We start from the raw sequence: 19,298 nt of genomic DNA, 5'->3' as shown, positions 1-19,298 counted from the left end.
TGTAAGCACCGAACAACTGCCCGTGAACTGTGTGCCTGCAGCAGAGTGAAATCCCTGTCAGAATCACAGATTCTTAATGTTATTAAATTATGTATTAATTACTATTAAAAAGATTAATTTTTTCAGCTACCGGGCTATTCAGACATTTCGCAGTAAGCACCGAACAAATACCCATGAACCGTGTGCAGAATCACAGACTCTTAAATTATTTATTCAATAATTATCATGAAAAGGAATTAAACTTTTCAGCTGTTAGGTCATTCAGGTATCTGGCTGTGGAGCACTGAACAAATACCTGTAAATCATGAGCCTTCAGTAGAGTGAAATCCCCATCAGAATCAAATATTCTTAAATTATTTAATAATTAACATTTTAAAAATTAAACTTTTCTGCTATTAGGCCATTTGACCATGTCGCTGTAAGCACTGAACAAATACCCATAAATCGTGTGCCTTCAGTGGAGTGAAATCCCCGTTAGTTACAGATTCTCAAATTATTTAATAATTACCATGAAAAAAAAAACAACTTTCCAGCTATTGGGTCATTCAGGCATTTTGCTGTAAGCACTGAACAAGTATCTTAAAATCACGTGCCTTCAGCTGAGTGAAATCTCCATCAGAGTCAAACATTCTTAAATTATTTAATAATTACCATTAAAAAAATGAAAATTTTCTGCTGCTGGGCCATTCAGGCATTTTGCTGTAAGCACTGAACAACTACCCACGAACCGTGTGCCTTCAGTGGAGCGAAATCCCCGTCAGAATCACAGATTCTTAAATTACTTATTTAATAATTACCATGAAAAAGAATTAAACTTTTCAGCTGTTGGGTCATTCAGGTACCAGCTCTGAAGCACTGAACAAAATACCTGTAAATCACTTGCCTCTAGCAGAGTAAAACCCCCGTTAGAATCACAGATTCTCAATTAATAATTACCATTAAAAAATTTAAAATTTTTCAGCTACTGGGCCGTTCAGGCATTTCACAGTAAGCACTGAACAAATACCCATAAATCGTGTTCCTTCAGTGGAGTGAAATCCCCGTTAGAATTACAGATTCTCAAATTATTTAATAATTACCATGAAAAAAACCCCAACTTTTCAGCTATTGGGTCATTCAGGCATTTTGCTATAAGCAGTGACCAAATATATCTTAAAGTCACGTGCCTTCAGCCGAGTGAAATCCCCATCAAACATTCTTAAATTACTTAATAATTACCATTAAAAAAAATTAAAATTTTCAGCTATTGGGCCATTCGGGCATTTCGCTGTAAGCACTGAACAACTACCCATAAATTGTGTGCCTTCAGCGGAGCGAAATCCCCGTTAGAATCACAGATTCTCAAATTATTTAATAATTTCCATCAAAAAAATAATGAAAACTTTACAGCTGTTGAGCCATTCAGGCATTTTGCTGTAAGCATGGAACAAACACACATAAATTCTGTGCCTTTAGTGGAGCGAAATCCCTATTAGAATCAAAGATTCTTAATATTATTTAATAATTACCATGAAAAAAAATATTAAACTCTTTAGCTATTGGGCCATTCAGGCATTTTGCTGTAAGCACGGAACAAACTCCCGTGTTTTAAGGTGGTTATAGATATTCACCTTAGAACTTTTACAAGTTCTGTTCCTCTCTGCACTTTTGCTTAATACCAATTTTTTTACTTCCCAAACCTCACAGCTCCGTTACAAGCACATTATATATTCCACCGGGTTTCCATCAGGGCTTCTCACCCCCGTTCCTGCCGGGATACCGGCAGAGGGAGTTGCAGCTGGCAGCCGCCGCCGTGGCGTGAGCGTGTCGCTTTGCTGCTAATTTCTAGGACGTGGAATATTAAAACGTGCCCACACGCAGGGCCCGTTGGCTCAGATTAGAAATACTTTCATGGAAACACAGGTCTGTATGTGTGTAATTTTGGAAGACAGAAAAATCCTTTTCAGAATTTGCAGTTGTTGCTCTGTTACTACAAGGACGAGATGATTAGTACATCTGTTTTGCAGAGTTCTGCGTGAGAAACTAGCAAGATTTTGTGATGATAACGCAAATTTCAGCCTTTGCATGACTACTGCATTCAAGGTACTGCTGAGCTGAAAGACCTCAAGCACGATGGAGACCCCCCTGCTAGCGTCACACAGCCACTTCTTACCTCAAAGCTGTCAAAAAATAAACACACAGAAGCTACTGAAATCTGTTCCTAGGTAGCCTGTCTGTCGTCCTGTATTTGTAAAAAATGACTCGTGCAGTTGGCTCTCCCGAGGTTTGTGATACACTCACCTCTCCACAACCAGCCTGCCACTAATGGCTTTTTTTTAAAGCAGAATAAATGCCCCCAAACGATGATGCCCACACCTAACTGGTTTATCTGGTCCTTCCTCCCAGCTTCCTGCATAGGGTGACACACCGCAGAGCGTGGCCCCAAGAAGTGCTGCTGCCACGCTCTGTGTGACTCCCGAGGTTCCTCAGCTGCTTTATATCTTCTGCACCCATTTCTGCACCAGGCAAGTACGTTAATAAGACAAATTTGTACCGTCTGCAATGATAATGTATGTTTGGGCATCTTTGTCCTCTTAATGCAGTGGGAGAGCTGCCTGGGCTTCTGCAGCATGCGTGCCTTGCTAGGAAAACCCTGTGCCATCACAGTAGCCAGGAAGGACATTAAAAAGTTGCTGTGTGCACAAAACAACTGTAGTTGTTGCAACTAGGTCAGGTGAGAACGTCAAGCTGCCTACAACCCCATGATTACAGGCAGGCCTTTGAACTCTGTGACTTCTGTGGTTTTTTAGAGGTATAGGTGGAGTCCTTGGCCATAAAGTACGTGCTTTGTCACTTCACAGCTTGTGTCCAGGGGTTTGCGCTCGGCTAAACACAGAAGCCTTGTGTACTTATGCGGGAGCAGAGTTACGGTACCGCACAGCTGTGAGGGAAAAAGATCAGGATTTTCTGGACTTCCTCTCAGTGAGATATTTGTTTTGCAACATGAATACCCATAATTTGAATGCTAACATACTGACGTCTGAGTTGTCCCCTGGTGCTCAACTTTGCAGAGTCGTGGGGGTAGGAAGGAAAGATTTGGAACTTGGCTGAACAAGCAAAAAGAAAAAACCAAAACTTTTTAAGTTTGCAATGGAGACTTTCGATGGTGCCAACAGCTAGGAATGCCATTTCGTCTTAAATCAAGGCTGCTGTAGGAGAGCCAACAGAACCTGGAAATCAGGGCTATGCTTTTCATGGGTTTTGTATTACTGTTTTGAACAGAGCTGAGAGGAGCTTGGCGTGAAGCCACTGTCCAAAACAATGTAGGGAAGCATATGTGGTTTGAGAATTACTCAATACCATTTCAGCTTTCAGTTTTTCCTGTCTTCCAATCCAAAAGGTATGAGGGTTCCAGGACTCAGTTTCCTCTACAGTAAGCAACTCCACACAGTAATGTTCACTAAAATCCTTTACCATTGCAGTTTACAGACGTGGTACTGTGGCTTCCCTCTAGAAACTGCTTGGAAGCAATATGAATTTAAATGGAAAAGTTGAAAAAAAACCTTAGAGGAACTCACTGGAATACATTACAGATAGTTTAATATTAATATTCCTATTAGCCATCTTATCATTGCTTAAATTTAGCAGCCAGGAGCAGCAGAATTCAGAGGAGCCACCTTGCTGTTACTGCACATTCAGAAACCACACAATGCCCAGCAGCAAAAGTTAGAGCTCTCCACGTTAACGAATTTAGCCCAGAGCACAGGATCCGTGCACAAAGGATCCACCATTCACATCCAGGCTTTGCCCCAAAACATGGTCGGAATGGTGCATGTACACACAGTGCTGGCCACTCATCTGAAGTCAATTCACCTGCAGCTCTTCACACTAGGGAATTTGTGCTACAGGATCGTCCCCCAGACGAGGTCACGGTGAAGCCTTGTAATGTGCATCGCTGCTATAGTGAAATGCTTCTGCTTTCAGTGGAAACCCAGCTCACACCTCTGTCCTGGTATTACTGCATCGAACTCTATGGCTGATCTACAGAAAATATAACTAAGCTGATTTTTTTCCCCTCAAGTGCTGACTGTATCTAAGGCTACAATTCTCCTGCCTTTTCAGAACGAAGTGATTACTTTCCTCCACTCTTCACTACTTCAATAAAGGACTATAAAACCAAGAAAAAAATATTCTATTGTTTACTGCGATTTAGTTCTGGTGGATTAGAAGGGGACCGAGGAAGAAATAGTGGACGGACACCATGTTATGTTAGTGCAGATAATATCAACTTCAGCACAGTGTTGAAGAATAATAATAAAATTTTTCTTTGAAGCTTCACATCATTCTAAATACATCTAAAAATAATGAAACTGCCTGCATGCAATCTCTTGAAATATGGCAGATTGATTTTACTTACTAGCAAGCAATAAATAAATAAGAAGTGCTAATTTAGGACATTTCAACTTCTACAGAATTTCAGAAAACAAGCGCAAATAATTTGCTAGAATTAGCTACAAACCTAGGAATTACACATTGAAATTTCCCTGCTTTTGGCATTGCTGGGTAGCATATCTGTTTGAATTGAAAGCAGTAACATAAATGTTGCTTTTTGTTTAGAACAACAGAATTACTGGAGGCATTAGTCAGGCTATTTTAAGAACTCTGGAACAGAAAAAATAAAAAGAGGATCAAAGGCTGATTAAGAATTGCTAGAACTGTTGCTTAACTGTACCTTTCTCCTCTCTACTGAAATCCCAGTTCCCCAACAGTTGCAGTTCAGGGATTCCTTGTATACTTCCATGTCTTCCCCCAGCCTGGGTCCTGGAAATCCGATTGAAGGGGTGGAGTATCATACTGCTGGAGAGAGCTTGGCTCTGCTTTATTCTGGGCTGAACATGAGATATCTGATACTGGCTCTTCAAGCAGAAGTTTGTTGTCAGAGTTCTTTGCAAAGAAAAAAGCTTCATTCTTTAAGAGCAAACTTTGTTCCTGAAATGGACACAAATGTTACTGTAGACCAAGGGTGGCCAATCTGTTGAGCCAGTCAAGTGTAGTTCCCATGCCAAGGCAACATAAGCAGCGAGAGGGTCATGCTGGCATGGGAGCACAGGGTTGTCCAAGTCCCCAGCTGCCAAGGAAATGAGCTAGCAGGGACCGTCAAAGCTGACATCACTGAGCTGCTGTGGGTCCCATCCACACACCCAGCCCAGCCTCATCTCCAAGTGGGCTCTTGGGGAACCATTGTCACCTCCTGCCTGCTCCCAACCCTCCTGACCATGTCCATTAAATGGAGACTGGGTGAATATATACTGTCACCTTCAGTCTTTGAAGTTTTTTCTATGGGGGAGGGAGTCCGAAAGGTCAATACCCTTGTGTTAGGCTATTCTGTACAATGCCAAGATAAGAGAGTTAAACAAGTTGTTCCATGAGAGGCAGAACTCAAGAACCCTGTTTTCCTGCAGATTTGGATAAATTTTTGCCTTAATCCTCACCTCCTGCAGCTATAGCACCCCAGCCTGGCAGCATGCATCGGATGATTAGCCAAGGCTAGGTTCTTTCCCTAGGTGGGGCAATTACTGGAATCTTCCACTCAGAACAAGGGCTTTTCCTGGAACTTGCAACAGTCTGCCCTATTCAAACTTGGCTGAGACAGCCAGTGAGCTTAAAAATTGCAGAGTACTGACAGAAAGAGCATGTGCATAAAACTTCAGTTCTTCCAGAAATCAAGCTAGCACTGTCCTTCACTTTCCTCATCAGCACCAAGGGAGCTGGCGCGGTAATATCTGGAAATAAAAAGTCTGGAGCTTTTGCTCTGCCCTGGCAGGGTCCTTCCTCTGCCAGAAAAATGGAAACAATTTTAAATGCAACAAAGTCATTGCCTGTCGCAAAACTCAGCTGGATGCTTTTCCAGCCTGCACACAAAGATGCCTTTCCCCAAACAGGAACAGAAGATTCAAAGAAACAAATTGGATTATCGATCCATTGTAAAAAGGCAAGTACCTGTGAAAAACTGGAGAATTCAAAAGAGCATCTGCTCTGCCCCCCTTTTCTCAGCCACAGGACAAGATTTAAGCTACTGACAGGACAATTTAACAACATGGAGGCTTAAATGTTAAACTAAATATTCTACCTTCTGCTGTTCAGCTAGTGCTTCTTGAGCAAACTCTTTTGCAGTAGGTCCTAGCTCATCTGGCTTTTGATGCTTGTCCAAAGCAGCCAGCACAGCATCATGAAGGGTTAGAAAGAACCTTTCTTTGGTGATGCAGCTGTCAAAGAAATGACTCTTCTCAAAGTCTGCTATCACAGAGACTATAAAAAAATGGGGGAAAATAAATAAAGCAGCAAAATCCCACTGGGCAGCACAGCTAAAACATTCCACTTAAGTTTAAAACTTATCCTTGGAGACAAGTCAATTAGTAAACAAATACTATACTCACAGTGACAGCCAGCTATAAGGACTGTAAGGCCAATATTGTGAAACATATGTATGATCTGTGGAAAGAATTCAATACAGGCATTAGAGCAATTCTGTGTTATACAAGTGCACTAGAGGGGAAAACATAAACAGGGAAAACATCCCTCGTAGTGTTTTATCTCTGAAGAAACCCCTTGTTCTGGTATCTCAAATCCTGTTTTTGAGTTCAGCACATGCTGGCCCTCCTGCAGTACGCTACACAGCACACTGTGTTACTTCACTTAAACAAAAAGTTCTCACAGGAACAGAGAAACTTGAAACATCTCTCTGTACGCAGATGCCAGGCCCATGTGTAAACAAGAACAGGAACCTATATTTGCAAGTGTGACCTGTAATTCTGGTTGTCTGAATTCTCATGTTCAACATTTTTAGATATATCAACTTAGTGTTAAAGGAATCAGAGTTCAGAGTAGATTCTCACCATGTTCTCAATGCCTAACCCTTTGTAATGAAAAGATCTCAAAGCAGTTAATTGTTTTTTAAAAGGCAATGAAACCCATTATTTCAGAGAATCACAGAATTTCAAAATATGGGGCCAGAAGGAATCCGGAAGGACTGATTTTACCTGTCTTTCCCAATGGAAGGGTCATTTAATAGGTGGCAAATAAATCTTCAAGGCTTTTAGGGACATCAGTTCAGTCCACAATTATTCCCAATAGGTGTTAGCCTAACCTGTTATTAAACAAAAACCTTTTGAAGCTGAGCTGCAGAGTCTGAGGAAGCTGACTAAGAATCCATCTGGAACTGTATCTTTCTGAGAAGCACAGCTACATTAAATTTATTTTTGCTAAATATATATCTCCATTGGCTAGGCTCCCCACTTGAAAACTTAAAAGTTCAAGGCATACTTCAAAGAAAAGGTTAATTAGGTAGTCAGCAATAACAACAAAATCACTCTAGGAGAAGACAGCTGGTAGTTTTACATTGTAGAATCATAGAAACGTTTAGGTTGGAAAAGACCTTTAAGATCATCAAGTCCAACCATTAACCCACCACTGCCAAGGCCACCACTAAATCGCGTCCCCAAGTGCCACATCTACAAGTCTTTTAAATACCTCCAGGGATGGTGACTCCACCATTTCCCTGGGCAGCCTGCTCCAATGCTTGACCATCCTTTCAGTGAATAAATTTTCCCCAGTATCTAACCTAAACCTGCCCCGGTGCAACCTGAGGCCATTTCTTCTTGTCCTGTCGCTTGTTACTTGGGACACACTTTGAAACACTTTGAAAGAAGAGCATTTTTTTAAAGCATCCAGCCAGAAGAAAAAGTAAACTGCCAAAATGGAAAAAAAACAAAAGCAGACATTTTTATACATGTGGCTTTAGTTTACATGATTCTAGAACTGGTCACAGTGGAGGATACGTTTTTGCATGTCCTTTGTATGAAGAGTGGGATTTTTGTTTTTAAAAGAAGTGGTTTTATGGAAATCTATTAATTTCTGAAACGCGATAGCTAAATCTTGCACCCTTAAAGGTCACCTGGAAGGTGTGCAGACTGTTATATAGCAGGACATTTTAGGCTAACAGGGAAGCTAAGACATCAGGTAGACCAGGTTTCACATTTACGTGCTCTTAGGTTGCTTACCTGTTGCAGTAACTCGGAACCTATCAAATCCACAAACTGCACCATGCTGAAGTCTAAAATAATGGTGTGAACTGGGCACGGCAAATGCCTTGGCTGTTCTGCCTGATGTAACTGTACTGAGGAATTATCTGTTGCAGAGCCTGGTGAACGGCCGCCTCTTCGCCTTTCATCCTCGTTCTTTTCAGTCCTAAGTGTCCTGTTACAGCCTGGGGACGTACACTGTGCATTGGCTGCTCCCATCAACAGTGTCCTAGAGCTGAGTTTGTCTCCATACTTTGACCAATGTACCAGATTAACTGAAGAGGAATTGCTGTCTGCGTGACGTCGCTTCACCAGCTTCTCTCTACATGGTATCTAAGATGGAAAATGGGAGAGTATACCAGTGATTGGAAGAACAGGTCCAGGAGGTGGAAAAGTGATTGGAAGAACAGGTCCAGGAGGTGGAAAACTTTTTGCTGCAAGTAAGACAGCACTGTAAATAATATGATATTTCCTTCTCTCATGGTAAAAAAACACAACTGAGCTAACACTAAACATAGGACAAAGCCACAAGAGCATGCAAAGTAGCAGGTGACTTAGGCAAGCCTCAGATGTGGTTAGCAGAGTGTTTTCAGCCACCAAACAGTACAGTGGTACCTTACTCTTCCACACTTTGAAATGGCCTGTGATACCGGACTCGGACTTGCTACTTCCACCTTTCAGGAACAAAAAAGAAAAAGACTGTTCATGGCCATTGCATTTCTGAGCAACGGTAAGCTGACCCTTACTGGCTGAGTTCTGCAGGCCTTTGATTCATCTACTTTCTTGTATGGCAGCTGGTCACATTTTCTCTCTCTTCATAGTTCCAAATGTGTTTTTTTCCTTTTTATAACACAAGAAAGGAAAATTCACTCTCTGCATTTTTGTACTTCAGAAGATGATGTTAAATTACCTATCACTTCCACTTCCTAAGCACCTTGGTGCCACTTATGTTTCCCAAACCACTGTCTTTCAACCCATTTCTCATACAATGGCTTTTACAAATCACATATAACTGCTTGAAAAATATCTTCTGAAGACAGTCCATTGTCTAAGACAATTCAGCAAATTCAGATAAAGAGGGATACAAGTGACTCTAGAAGAGGCACAGTGGCCAGTTATAGTAAAGATGAGAAATGCTCTCATGATAATTGTAGCTGCCTTTGAGGTACTTTGCACTTGCGCTTGGCAGTATTGGCAGTGGAACAAATTCCTTATAAGCAAGGGAACTCTCTCAGTTCTATGGGAAAAAGGAGAAAATCCTCACTGAAGAACCTGACAAAATTAATTCTTTCAGCTGAGGAGAGGATATGATGAATACTTCAACTGCCAGTTAATTCAGCCAGCCAGCTGAGCTACTATTGCTCTATCACATAAAGTATGTGTAAAGAAATACAGTGGTAATGTTTGCCTATTTTCATACAGCAAATACACATATGCTTTATATAAACATTTACAGCTTTTTCAGTACTGGCAAGTTAAGAACATTGTCCTCAGTAACATAAAACGAGGCATCTCAATCAAACAGACTAGGTAAACACACTTTTAAAGCTGATCCTAGGTGGTGGTAGAACTGGATGACAGACGCAAGAGCATTTAAGGTCTTTTCTTTCCACTCCAGCCCTCCCTTCACTTTCATCTAGAGGCACTGCTTTCATGTCCGTCTAAAAAATAAAGGCAGTTTTATTAGAGTTTTTATCTCCCTAAGGCAGGCTCTTAGAAACTTCCACTGACTGAAAAACTGGCATTTACCTTGTGTAACAAATAGGTTTTGAAGTGATTCATGTTTGCGAAAGAGATGGAAGAACAACATTGGAAGATTTTGATACCTTCAATCTGCCTTACCTGTAACACAGAAGTTGTTATCTGTGAGGGTTGTACCTGGCAGAAGCTATTTTTCCCCCTCCTGCCTGTGTTGCAGTCTGCAAGGTCCTACCCTCAGGACAGTTTTGTGTGGTGACGTTGTTGGCTACACTACACACTGGCTGTGGCACTGGCAACATGGACCTAATTGCCATAAACTAATCTGCTTCTCTTGCAATTAAAAACATACCTCCAGCAGATCTATCACAGATGACAGTTGGCTGCTTTAATATAAACCAAGCCAAATTATTTGTAATGCTCATTACAGAAAACGTACAATATACCTTTGTCTTAGTAATGCCCTTAAATTATTCTGATTTTTGCAAATCCATCAGCATAGCTTTGGGAATGTACCCATGTGGCAAAGCTCCCTACTTCTATATTGCTTAACTCTGTATGGTGCAGTCTTGAAAATAATGTGTTCAAAAGGCCCGTGCCCTACCTATTTCCCCATCACCGGGAAAACCTGTGAGTCAGTCTAGCACGTGCACAGCTGTTACTGTGAAAACACAGGCAGAGTGGACAAAACCAGACTAAGAAAAGCAGGTCAGCAAAAAATGCCAAAGAGCTGTGGAAGTGACAGCAGCGCAGCTTCTACCATGGGGACAGCACAGACCAACCCACGGAGCTTCATGGGGCCCAAGCAGGCCAAGCTAGGTGTCTGAATCCCTTCACACTACAGACACTTCAGCATTCTTCAGTTTTCTAAGTTTTGAATCAAATGGACTGAGTCTGAATGGTCACCTCCCAGGCATTTAAGGGAAGAAGCTGGATTACACAGAGAGATTGAACATTTGGTTTTTTGTTTCCTCTTACGGCTCTGTAGACGGATAAACTTCTATAAATATTCATGTTTGGAATCTGTCCCAGCACCATCATCTTCCTTCTGAAACAAGATGTTTATTAGGTTTTCACAGAGAACAGAGAAAACCCATCTGTTCCCAAAAGCTAGATCTCCGTATTTCTCTCCTCATCACTGGATACACCAACTGTAACTTAGAGAGTATGAGTACAAAAAGTTATTCACTCATAATTAGGGTTCTTTGAGTAGGGGAGCAGTACACAAGCACAGCCCCCAGCTACACTGGTGTCCTCAAGAATGTATGATGTTTCATTTCTAGCGCTGGAACACTTGGATTATTGTTATTATGCTAGAAAGCGTGTTCCCTCTCTGTCTCCCCACTGCCCTCAAAGATACATCCACACAGACAGGTTGAAGCAGCTGTAACTTGTGCTTAGAGCTGGCTGCACACAGGCTAGGTTTGATCCAGAGGTCGTCTAGCAGCATTAATGCAGGGGTTTGCCTCGAAGGAGAATATCCTGGTTGGGGTACCATGCTTTTCTGCATTGTTTTGGGGCAGGTTCTGGTCAGTTCAGGGCATGGGTGTAACAAATATGTGGCTGGCTGGTTGCTGAACTGGAAGGCAGTGGACTCTGATGTATGGAAAACTTGTCAAACACACTCTATTCAAAGCAATCGGTTTGCAGATAACTCCCCATGCTTTTTTGAGTGTTGTTGGCATAATGCTTTCACTGGTAGAATGACAAGTGGTTATATATCCTGAAAGTAGTATGGACATCAGGGATACTTAACAGAACAGCAGCTGCAGAAATGCCCTTTCACAAAGCTGATTGAACCCCAAGGTAAACCCAAGAGCATAACAGCAGAGTTTCAGACATCAACTGAAACTCTTCCTGAAGGTATTCCTTCAGAGCCACTCTGGATCAGACCACAAGCAGCTGAATATCTGCAGCAGCTGTTACTTCCGATCTCTGTCCATGTTATTCTAGAGGCTTCGATCTACTCAGACAAACACCTCCCTATCATGGTAAATCTCAGGAGGTGTGGCTTGGATTTATGAATTATTTTCCTGTTTGGATTAGGAGCTAATAAACTGAGTAATGTGTGCCTGATGTAACCTCCCTCCCCTATCACAAACCGAGTTTATGGAAAAGATAAAGCAACTTGGTAAATGGCAGTGAAGACTGAGGAATGTATTTGAAATTAAGGCACAACATCTCATTTTATCCCTAAAGCAGTGTTTATACAGATCGTCTCTCCTGGCTGATGCCTACACCACAATAAGCAGTCCTCAACAGCAGAAGGGATCAATCCAGAGCCCATAAACTCAGATTACTGGTTTGGGATAGCATTAGGGAAGCTCCAGAATAACCTGACTGAAGTGTTGACAAACATGAAACAGCCTTTTCACTGTCAAGTGTATAACTATCTCTAAAATATCAACTCTAAGAAAAACTAGTATTTTGTTTTAAAAGTTACAAGTACCTGTGTGATCTAATGGTGATTATGAAGAAGGTAAATCCCATGGCGATCACTAAACCGACATCAAGACCAAAACAAACCACTGCAGCAAAAGTTACAAGCCAAATAACCTTTGAACAAGAGACAGAACATGAGCAGTAAAAAGATGCTAAATGACCTCCAACTCAGCCCCAGCATTTGCAAATTGCAGACAATAGAAAAGACTAGAAATGGTAGCATGTGAAAAGCTTTGTTGGTATACCTAGACTAACCCAGTCCTGGAAGCAGTTGCAAAGAACAATCACAAATCACTGTTCAAATCTCCAGAGTTTTTAACAGAGCTTCAATTATCAGGAAAAAACACATCACATTGGGCTCCTTCTCTTTATGAGAAATCCTGCATAAGAGTTGACATGAGAATGTGGCCCTGGATGGCAGCTAGACAATTTCCTTCTTTGGGAATCTGAGAAGCAACAACAATATTCAGTTTCCCCTGTATTTCCCTGCTTTGCCCTGCCCTCCCAAAACATCCATTTCTCCCTTTAAAACACATTCTAAATCCTAGGTGGCTTTTTTTGTCACTTACAAAATGATACTTATCCCATCTCCACAGGATGGGGATGTCCTGAAATTTTTCAAGAAAAGGAAGCATGTTAAATACCACAATAGCAGCTAGTATACCCTGTACAAATCAGAAAAATAGCATCTATTATTATCTGGTTAATTTTTGCTTGCAACCACAAACATGCCAAGGAACAGACATCCATGAAAAACAAACTGCTTGAAATTAAAACCTTGTAATAGCTTTATTTCCATGGTTTGTATAGATACGTATAACAGTTCTCTGAACTGTAAATGAGCATGAAACTAGGATATAACTTCTTGTTTGATTTCACAATCGCTTCTGCCAATACAACTGGACTTCCTCTTGAAATGCTATGTGTAGTTTCCATTACAGTGTTCTTTAGTGAATCCCCATGCCTCCGGCAGCACTACGAGAAAGGCCAACACTATCTACAGAATTATGAGTTGCTGTTTCAAAGAATGGTTTCAATTAGCATGCATAGTTCATTGCCAGATTTAGGAAGTTGTTTGACACCATTTGTTGAAACAGCCTTTTGGCAAAGAAAAGGAGACCAAAGGGAAGTAGATAGTTAAATTCTCTTTTGTCAGCTAGTTTTGGGAAAGGGATTAATTCTCCCATTGTACAAAGAGGCCAGGAAAAAAATCAGGAAGTAATGCTCTGTCAGTGATTCCCTAAGAAAAACAGGGAAAAAAAAAGGAAAGTCTAGATAAAAATTTAAGGGAAAAGCAGAAAACTGAGTACTCTGAATAATCTATAATAACAAAATGTTTATATTTCTTGTACTGGCAATGCAAAATCCACAGAAGGAAGTTTAGGAGTCCATATGGCTTTAAAATAAACCTCAAAGACCAAGCTAGAATCACAGAAACTAAACCCAAGTTTCTATTTGGAAGATTTTTTTTACTTTAAAGATTTTGAATCACCTGACTTGGAGCTACTTCTACTGATGCAAGAGAGAAACTCATGAATTTTTTTATAGAAGTGTGCAAAAGCTTGGAAGGTGTGAAACCAAAACTGAAATACAATGTTTAAATTACAGAGGCTGGCAGTGAAATTTCAATCCAGTTTTAGCCAATGAATTTTAGCTTGTACTGATCAGTGGGAGATTGGAGAGAGATGCAATATTCGTTAGCTAATATGTTATCCTGCTGAAATTTAGGAGAGTTTAAAGTACTTGTTTTGGTTTGGTGCATCTCTGAAAACAATTAACTCTAGAGCATGATATAATCCTTAACTATACCAGAAAAGTCTTCACATTATGCTTAGAAACTCTATTTTCATTTTATCTTTAGGAAGCAAGTAGGTTGCTGCCATAACTATTTCAGGGTCACTTACATTAGGCATCATCTGGAAAAAGTGTCCTAGTTTCAGTGCAACAACCAGCATCATAGATGCTCCAATCACTGCTGCTAACTGAACAGGAACACTTTATTAGAGGCCTGACAGAGCCATTTACTTACTTGTCTGCTCTAAACCAGTAGGCATGGCCCACGAACCACCACTGCCTGGGAGAAATAACCAGCAGACAATTAACAGAGGCCACAGGTATGCTGCAATGCATGGTGCAAGTTCTAGAATACTCAAGCTGAAAGAGTTTTCTGTAAATATAAATTTGGCCTTAACAGACTATTCTTAGGCACAACAGAACAATGCAATGCAGGATTTTGGTTTGAAAATTTCTCCTGAGTAATAAGATACTTCTCTTGCAAGTCAGACTTTGGAATCAACTCTGTATTAAATAGAATTATTTCTATGCTGCAGTGAAGCATGTACAGACATTCAGTTAAGAGGCATGATAAAAACATTATTACATATTAGACTCTCCCCCTAAAAACCCAAAAGATCACTAAGTACTCAAGAGTTAGCAAGAAGTGGCAGAATGAAGGGTGCATGAACAATCTTCCATTTGGCTTTTTGGGTATATTCACTAAAATACAGTTTTAAACTGCATGAACATACCCTATTCTCCCCACAGGACCTCAGCTTCCTTCATGGCACATCATGTGCTGTAAATATCATGTAAATATAGTACATAATATAACAACACAGAGAGGGTATCTGAATTCACGTTGCAAGATGGGTAACTTTTATCTCTCACAAATTGTTTAGATTAAATGTCAGCCTATACTCGGCATACAGTGATTTCAGATGAAGATTTGGAAGTTTAAACCAATCCAGCCCAGCTCACCTGTGTTCTTCCACCCGTCTTCTCTCGAATGATGGTTTCAGAAATAGCACAGCTGACAACAAAGCTTTTGAAAAATGAGCTGCAAATATTGCATAGCCCCACAGCTATTAGCTCCTGTAAAACAGAAACAGAAGGAAGCTGAGAAAACCCCAAACGAATTACTTGCCTTCATAGAAATAGTTTATCAGGAATTCCCTTCCTTTTGTTCACACTTGCTGGTTGCTCATCTGTGTCGCTAAGCTCAGGAAACCTTCTCGAAAGCAAGGTGCCCCATGGTTAAATGAGCTCTCTTAAAAGGCATACAATTTTCACAGCTGAGGATCTCATGGACCCAAAAACTCAGTCCCTTCTTTCAAAGAAATCCACTTAGAACCCCAAAGCTATGAAGCACTGACCTTCAAGCTAACATGTGGCAAATCTCAGTGTGTAGCATAGTAGACCTGGACAAAAGCTGAGTGGAAAAGACATTCCCTTCGTATTTATCCCCAGAGGCTTCAAGAAGTCAGGGCAGCTTCCTTAGTGGCTTAGTTCCATTCCAGTAAAGATCCAAAGCCATCACAACAAGCTAAACATGGAGCAGTGCAAAACACCTAATGCTTACTAAGTCTATCACACAGGGAATTAAACAGTTTTAGCTTGAAAGCCTCTCAGAGGAATCACTCTGGGCAGAGAATCCATACAGCGGGATAGTAGCCACATATAGAGAAGAACTACGGCTGCTCTGGCCATATACAATTTCAGCTATTAATTTATCATGCTTCTGTAGTCTCATGGATTCATGGCAGCAATGGTCCTCAACGATCGGCCGCAGCACTATGTGTGTGTGAGGTTCACCCCAATCACTGGGAACATACAGAGGCCTCTTGGCTAAAGGTGGCCATGTTTTGGTCTTCACATTATTGGCTTAAAACATCCACTTTCCATAGGGAAGGATAACAAGTTGCTACAAAACCATCATCTGGCACATTCACTCCATCCTTACATTTCTACCACTGTCAGATAGTTAGTGGCGTTGCAAGTTGAGTTCAGCTTGCTTCTTGGCCTAGGAAGTACGGTAGTTTTGTTCTTACCTGATTGCTGGCAATATTGTAGTTGTGAAGTGAAGCGTACTTCTCCCCAACAAAAACAAGAAGGAAATAGCTTACAATAGCAAGGGAGAAGGCATGCAGTATGAGCTTGCTCAGGTTTGATAAATCTGGTGGTGTAGGAGGCAGAAACCTACAGGATCAGAGAACAGATAAGTTTAGACCCGTTCTGAGCTCTCTCCACATTAACTTCAAGCCCAGGACTGTCACCAGAGGCATCCAGCACCCCACAGGAGATGCTCTCAATCTGTAAGACATCCACCTGACAATAAAAAAGCAAATTCCCAAATTCCTTTTTCTTGTGTACTAATGAAACCTGAATCTAATACAGAAAACTGCATGTGCTTGGACAGATGCAATTTAAATTCTTGAACACTTACTCCTCTAGCTGTGCTTCCCAGTAAAAGCCAGCCCATGTCAGATTTCAAGAACAGGCTGAAGCATCTCTTTCGTACCTCAAAAGTATGACTTGGTAAACAGCATAGATAACTAACCTCTGAGGAATCATACTGATCACAGCACTACTAGATTCAGCATGCAGATGAATGCGGTTAGAAATAATGGTGACTCTGATAATCTGGGAAAGAAAACAAGAAGCAATACCAGAGATTATACAGCATTTGCTCCTGAAACTGTACACAGTCCATCTAAAGACAGTCAATCTTGCAGGAGTATTTAAAGGACTTAAGCACAGATTCAGTGTGTGAAAGTAACAGCATTTTGAAGTAATATGTGAAATGTTTTTTGAAATAAAGTATATTATACTCTCTGTTACTTCAGTTATCACAATGGCATTTTGAAGATCACTTACCAAGAGAAGTTCCATAGGAAATGCAATAGGAATATGTTTATAAGTTATCACGATAGATGTACTGAGTTGTAGTGTGGCCACGCTGAGCAAAAATAGCAGTATGCTGGTTGCATTAGCCTTTGGGAGAGCCAGGATGCAATGAAATAGATTCTGAAAAAGAATCATCATAGACAGGATCAGAGTCAGATACAACTATTTTTATATTCCAGGAGACTGACATAGGTTGCCCTGACATTTGCAACTCACCCTTTCTGCTATGGTGGTATCTTCAGTTAGAAGAACAATGATGAAAAACAATATTTAAAAACCCTAACTTTTCTATTGGTATCTGCAGAGAAAACACTGCCACAAACAGCTCAGACCTAGTACCATCCTTCTTCTCTCTTTTACACTACTTTTCTCTGAAGTTGCCTGGTTGACATTATTAAAGTAAATCAGGATGAATTAGCTTTAACTTGTCTTTAGCTTGGAGTCTGCTGCCTCTTTGACAGATATGACAAAGATACAGTGTGCCCAACAGCTTGCCCATGACGACCTATTGAGGAAAAAAAGTACCTATTTCTCCTTCCTTTGCTTTACTACAATTACAGACATGCTGAAAATATATAATAGAGCTACATAAGTAATTAAAAATATGCACAGACTTTTCTTCTTGCATGTAACACAATAAGCTCCAAACACTGTTCAAGGCAACAGGAAGGTGAAGTAAACCACAGCTGAGACTTGCACAAATATCCCTTAGCAACTGACTTAGATTGAAATTGCCTTCAATTTCTGAAGGTGTTCTTTTCTTTCCCTTCCAAGAAGCATGTATTTCTTCGACTAATAATGGATTGAGTCACATAGAAAATCTCCAGGGGCCTCTTAGGGAAGTCAAGCATGATGTCAAAAATAAAGGTAAACTGTGACACAATGACATGCAGCGCTGCTGCAGTGAGGTAAGCATCACTGAGTCTTCGGCACATCTGTTGTTACAAACCCCAGGCAAAAGCAGCCTAGCAGCAACTGTATGGAACAAATGAGAAGTGAGATGCGATATAATTATCTAAACCTGTCCTTCTTGTTTTCATATTTGAAGAGCATGACTCTTCCTTGCCATACATGATGGATAGCTATTTGAACATGCTATTTGCATTATGCACAATAAAGTCAGACACTGCCAAACCAAAATAGCAGTTTACATCAAGTGTGTGCAGTTATGCAGGACTACCTAAGGGTCCACATAATGCAGAACTGGTCAGCATAACAGATAACCATTTACTTTTTACATTAATCACGAACACATTAATCTTAACCTATCGTATCTTTTTCAGACAGCATGACAGGAAGAGACAGACCTTCATGTTCCACTTTGCACAACATATGTATTCAAATGGGCTGAGCTTAGTATTTGTTCTAAGAATATGCAAGCAGTTCCAGTCCTTACATTTGTGTGAAGAATGCACATAAGGATACATCATTAAGATGTATCATTATATATCATATATATATGAGGATATAAAATAGATTCTTCTTCTACCTGAATGATGCCAGTCAAAAATGTTACTGATGCAGTAAGTGTGAAGGCCTCCATGTAATCTTTCATAAATGTCGGGTCTGAGAAGTTGTTCAGTGAACTGTTAGAGGACAATGTTTGTTTGAAATTATGAGACTTCAGAATGCTTGTCAGCACCATATTTAGGATGCTGAATGACCCTGGAACCAACAGAACAGAGAACAGAAAATAGAACTGCCTGAGGTGTTGCAACAAAGACTTACCTTAGAACCACACATCTATCTCTCCCCTCCCCATCAGTCTGCAGTATGAGACAGTCTATTGTCATTCATATATATAATCCACATATATAATTCATTTTCACTGTTTCTGAGTAAGTACCTAAAGTTTTCAAAGTCCTGCCTGAAATTTTCAGATCCCTATTTTATGAGCGAAGTCTTCAGTTTGTCACATGCACAAAGATTTTAATGTAAAGCACAGAAAATGGATGCATGACAATAAGCTGCCAGAGAGGCTGAAAAATGAAGTCAGTCAGAGAAGGAACTGCCAAGTTACGTAAGAGGCCAGAGCCCCACATACCCACTTATTATGATAACGTGAAGGCCCTTCTCACATGTAAATAGCATTTTAATAAGGTAGCTTCTTAACAAATTAAGAATGTAAACCCATCAACAGTTCAGTCATGGCAAGAAACTGCATATAGAAAACCATGGGGAACACCAGAAGCCAAATCACGATTTACAGTAACATCCTAGGGGTAAATGTGAAGCAGCTTGCACTGGTCCTCCATGTAGGAGACACAGGACTCTCCATGACACTCCAGCCATCACCTTTGCACTGGTGTCCGTGATGATACAGGAGCTCGGTCAGCTCACATCACGGGGGTACAAAGCACCTCGCAGCTGCAACTTGACCGACTTGGTGAAATTCTCACCACAGGTCAGCTGCAG

At 40.7% G+C, this 19,298-nt stretch overlaps 1 protein-coding gene across 1 annotated transcript in view; it reads right to left on the bottom strand.

The window, feature by feature from the left end:
• Nucleotides 1-183: 183 nt before the first annotated feature.
• The window catches only part of SLC26A8 (solute carrier family 26 member 8), a gene marked incomplete at its 5' end in the record, with an annotated part of 25,375 nt that continues 6,260 nt past the window's right edge, over nt 184-19,298 (bottom strand). The window contains 14 exons of the mRNA XM_055728309.1: nt 184-4,968; nt 6,110-6,288; nt 6,417-6,471; nt 8,040-8,393; nt 8,676-8,734; nt 9,601-9,721; nt 9,810-9,902; nt 10,737-10,806; nt 12,208-12,314; nt 14,958-15,071; nt 16,028-16,175; nt 16,537-16,619; nt 16,854-17,003; nt 18,373-18,469. Coding sequence (XP_055584284.1) covers nt 4,756-4,968; nt 6,110-6,288; nt 6,417-6,471; nt 8,040-8,393; nt 8,676-8,734; nt 9,601-9,721; nt 9,810-9,902; nt 10,737-10,806; nt 12,208-12,314; nt 14,958-15,071; nt 16,028-16,175; nt 16,537-16,619; nt 16,854-17,003; nt 18,373-18,469 — 1,843 coding nt within the window. The remainder of the gene's footprint in view (nt 4,969-6,109; nt 6,289-6,416; nt 6,472-8,039; nt 8,394-8,675; nt 8,735-9,600; nt 9,722-9,809; nt 9,903-10,736; nt 10,807-12,207; nt 12,315-14,957; nt 15,072-16,027; nt 16,176-16,536; nt 16,620-16,853; nt 17,004-18,372; nt 18,470-19,298) is intronic.

This window comes from Falco cherrug, chromosome 16 (genome assembly GCF_023634085.1).
Source record: "Falco cherrug isolate bFalChe1 chromosome 16, bFalChe1.pri, whole genome shotgun sequence".
Taxonomy (NCBI): Eukaryota; Metazoa; Chordata; class Aves; order Falconiformes; family Falconidae; genus Falco; species Falco cherrug.
Note: the sequence above shows the minus strand (reverse complement) of the source record. Positions and strands in the feature narration are given on the sequence as shown.